Source organism: Cyprinodon variegatus, unplaced genomic scaffold (genome assembly GCF_000732505.1).
Source record: "Cyprinodon variegatus isolate N-32 unplaced genomic scaffold, C_variegatus-1.0 Scaffold233, whole genome shotgun sequence".
NCBI classification, from domain to species: Eukaryota; Metazoa; Chordata; class Actinopteri; order Cyprinodontiformes; family Cyprinodontidae; genus Cyprinodon; species Cyprinodon variegatus.
In genome coordinates, this window is record NW_015150686.1 from 356,573 (window position 1) to 361,143 (window position 4,571).

Genomic DNA, 4,571 nt, shown 5'->3' on the forward strand with positions numbered 1-4,571 from the left:
ACCTGGCCGTTCAGACACAGGTCACATTTGAAAAGATCGGATTCAGGATCACATAGCCAAGCGGCCCTGGTCGACTTGGAAAAAATCAGATCCGAGTTGTTCAGACTGTCATGAAGGGATCAGATCCAGGTCGCATATGGGCCAAAAAAATCGGATTTGGGTCACTTCAGGCTGCAGTGTGAACATAGCCTAAGACACATTTCTCCTGCTTCTAATATAAGCAAATGTGCGAGGAATTGATGAAACTTATGCTTTAATGAACAAAGGTAAATTTATGCAAAAAAATAAAAATAAATACATCTTTATGAAATGTAACTATAATACAGCATAACAGGAAGTTCAGTTAAAGGCCCCTCGGTCCACGTATGGATAAGCCAGGAACTCTCCCAGTTTGATGCCCTGCTCATCATAATGAAGCATCCGGAAGCATTTGTCACAGAAGATACATGGATCACTGGGAGCAAACTGGTCGCCGATGGTGTACCATCTAACAAAATAAAAAGGAGGACAACGTTAGAAGCAATTCAGGGAGATCCAGATTTAGGCTTCATGATTACACACCTGCCGATGAAGACGTGGCAAACGGCACATTTCTGGGTGACCGCCCTGTTCTTGTGCGTGAGGAGCGGATACAGCCTCTTATCCAAGCAGTCGCCCTGGTGGACCAGTCTGCAGAGGAAATCAGATGGAATTAGTCTCGCATTGGTGACGCCTGGAGCCCATCTTCATGTGGTTTCCTCTCTTACGCAAACTATACATCAGCTTTTTGACATTTTAGCCTCCATTCATTTCTTTTTTTTTTGCCACATTGCAACAGCAAATTTTATGTACTTTGTGTTTTTAAGCAACTGACACCAAGCAATACATAGTGGACAGAAGATATTACAGCTAATTATTTTTAGAAGGTTTGTAGTTTAGCGATTAGTTAATCCAGAGTGAAGTTAGTTTCATTATTGTTGCAAAAAACATATTTTGGAATTGAAATTAGACAGAAAATGGAATCAAAAAATGAAACTGAAAACCTTCTGAATCAAAAAAGGTTTTGAGAGTAAATTTGCTCCGATTTCTTTTTTTTATTTAAAATATTTTACAATTTTTCTTTTCTTTTTTTGACATTTTTTCTTTCTTTTTTTTTCTTTCTTTTTTTTTTTTTCTTTTTTTTACAATTTTATATTTTCAAATTTGTTTTTGAAAAGTCTTTTTTAATATTGTGTTTTTCCAATGTTTTATATATCACATTCTCTTCACTTTTGGGGCGGTTTTCCCTCTGGGATGAGGAGAGAAGATGCATTTCTATTGGTCGGTTGGATGTTAGCAACAACATTTTATTGGTCGAGAGAAAAAGCATTTGTTTGGACCTAAAGAAGTCCTCTGTGAAACAGAATTGGAAAAGAATGCAATTCATAAATCTCAATCTGTAAAACAGAAAACAAAAAAAAGAGAAAATATGAAATCTAAAAAAATTATGGAAAAAAAAACAAATAAAAAATGAAAATTTTGGAAAATATAAACTACCGGTATGTTTGTAAAATTTGTAAATAAATGTACGTAAAAAAAATTTAGATTAAAACCTTTTTTTTTTTTTTTTTTTCAAAGTTTTATTTTTGGTTTGCAAATTGGTTTTTCCAAAATGTGTTCCTAACTTGCAAAAATAATGGACCAAATTTCACTCCATAGTTATAATATACCTTATTCTTATTAAGTGTTATAAACACATTATTTTGTTTGTTGCATCAGAAACCATGGATGGAGCTGTAATCTAACTGTGATGTTCCTGCTGAACATGTTTGGTTTCACCGTTCCTCTAAAAATGAATATCATAAAATGTTTCAAGTGTCTTTGCTGCGCCTGCTAAACTGTAGCTCAGACTGATATTTAATGAATGATCAAATGTAAGGTGTTATAAATAAAAATGCTTCTTTGAAATGAATGAGTTGTGACAAAGGCTGAACCATTTTGCCAAAAATCTAAATTGTGATTATTTTATTTAGATTTTCCTTTCACTAACCCCAAGCTTGTAGATGTTTAACCCCAGACTTCGGGTTTTTGAAAGCTTGTTTGCCCAGAGTCCAGTGTTACAGAACTTTACTGTAACCATTGTGTGAAAAAGTGTTTATTTCTACTTGCATGCATGAATCTGCTGCTAGCTGCTACTCTCTCTGCCTTTCCCTGCAGCCAAAACCCCACTTCAAGCTTTTAATCACAACCTAACAGGCTGGAGGGAGAAATTTTGTGTCTTACTCTTGTTATTTATAATGTGAATAAAAGTCACTGCTTCTGCCATTTGAAAATTACATTTTGTTAAATTGCAATTATATTGCAAGTGCAATTAATTGCCCAGCCCTGGTTATGACGTTACTTATCTTTACTTTCATTTTCAAAGAGCCCAAACTCGACGTGCAACTAATGATTATTTAGCAAATCGATTCATCTGTTGATTATTTTTTCGAATAATTGATTAATAATCGGATAGCCAAAAGGTTCCTTAATGGAATTTTTTTACGAAATTAAATCAGGTGAAACAAACTTTTCCACTTGAGGAGTTCCGAATTAGCATTTTGACAGACGAAAACATTATTTTTTAATAAAATGCTAAATTTTTGCCTATATTTTTGCAATTTTGGGATAATTACCGCTCTAAGTGGGTCAGTCTGACAGCTAAATGTATGTTTTAGAGTCTCTATACTACAGTTAACAATCAATTACTAAATTAGGGGACAATTATTTCAATAATAGATTTTTCACAATTAACCTGATTAATTGTCTGAGCCCTATTATCAACAGTTGCTCTGTACTCAAGTAGCCATAGTGCCAAATACTGTGTTTATTTTTACCGATACTTTAGTAAAACTACATCAAAATAAAGCTGTTCTCCTCCTACTAAAGGTTTTGGCTTTTCCATCCCCTCTGTACGCTTTTCAGATCTACAGTTTATCTAAATAATGGAAAAATGATCCTGTTCACGAAAGGATTTGCTAAATTCTGTACTAAATTGAGTTGCTCCATCATAATATCAAAATCAGTTTGTTTGTGGTTAAAATGGCTGATTTCATACAGTCCTCTATGCTTCAGTCCAATGGAAGCAGGGAACAGTCAAAGGCTCCTATTGTTCAGAGAGACGGTGAGAAAACATGGACAGAAACTAACCCGGACCTTTGCTAACAAGAACCGTCTCAGTGCAGAGTTCATTAAGCCGTGGAGGCTGGTTTGAGGTGGAGTCAGCTCTTTCCATGGAAACTCACAGGCTGACATAAAGGACCTCATTCACCAAGCCATGCCAAAACCTTAGTGACGTCAAACTTATTTTTACTTCTTCTTTTTTTTTTTTTTTTTTTTTTATCAATGCGCAAGTTATTCAATTTTTAAAAATTAGGCCCAAAATCTTTTGCCATTCAATGAACTTTCTCATTCAAAACGACTATTAAATGATGTTTAGAAAGTAAAAAAAAAAGCAACAGAGCAAAAAGGCTTTCATAAATTAGAGCGGATGATAGTTTGGGTTTGGTATCTTCTTCTTTCATCATCCCCAAAGCACTTCAAGTCACGTGACGTGAGTTAGACGCCGCAAGCTGTACGGCGGCACCACAGAATGAAAACACTGACCTGATGTCTGTGATGATGACCAGGTGTTCGCAGTCTCCTTGGTGACAGTAGAGGTACGGGTATCCCAACTTCACCTTCAGATCCACCCAACGCGTGTCCTCCATCTTGGCCTGGCTGAACGGCGGGTAGTTGTTGGATTTTGACCACTCGATGGTCGTCCTGGATTCAAGCGACAAAGACATAAATCAAAGAATCAAAGAACTGCTTTCACTGCAGATTCAGCTCCAGTGTTGGTCGAGGTAAAGTTTGTGTTTGAGGTCTTTTTCCTGCAGGAACGGAACAGATGAAGCACTAAAATCAACAACGTAGAAGAGGAGCAAGTTATTATTGATTCTATATACGCTGAATAAACAACCATGAGTATGTTTATATCAAAGAAAGCAAAGCAGCTGGTTTAACAGAGATTATTGGCGGCACATTCCTACTGTTCCCTATTTTTAGCCGACCTCAGCTACCATGAGGAGATATGGGACAATAATTACGCCGTAATTACATAACAGCCATTATTTAAACTGCAAAAAATAACTATAAATAAGGCAATGTCCAAGCAATAAACTGTTTATATTTAATTTTTATTATTATTTAAAACTAAAAATTTAAAATAAAATAAAAAATACAATACAAAAAAGAAATAAAATGTATGAAATGAAGTTTGCAAATGGAAAATAAAATATTTTTTTTTTTCATATAAAAAAGTTTTTGAGAGTAACTTTGCTGTCACCTCAGATTCAGTTATGTTATTTTCAACAAAAGTTGAATTCAAGTTAATTTTTTATATTTTTAATTTTATTCTTTTAAAAAAAAAGAATGATTTTATATTTCCTGGGGGGGTTTTTTGGGTTGAGTTTTAAAACGGTTTGTAAATTGTGTTTTATAAAATCCCAGTATTCAGTAGAAATNTTAACGCCAACCCCTGATGTGCATTTTTTTTTAAGTGGAAAGGGCGGGTCTTCACGAAAAAACCTCAA

The 4,571-nt window shown here is 34.8% G+C and overlaps 1 protein-coding gene across 1 annotated transcript; it reads right to left on the reverse strand.

Moving 5' to 3' along the window:
- Positions 1 to 219: 219 nt before the first annotated feature.
- On the reverse strand, positions 220 to 3,800 carry LOC107088938 (snRNA-activating protein complex subunit 3-like). The gene is made up of 3 exons (XM_015381406.1): positions 3,604 to 3,800; positions 562 to 669; positions 220 to 487 (listed from the first exon to the last, which is right to left on the reverse strand). The coding sequence occupies exons 1-3, from the start codon at positions 3,783 to 3,785 to the stop codon at positions 340 to 342; spliced, it is 438 nt and encodes a 145-aa protein (XP_015236892.1). The 5' UTR covers positions 3,786 to 3,800; the 3' UTR covers positions 220 to 339.
- Between the last annotated feature and the right edge of the window lie 771 nt (positions 3,801 to 4,571).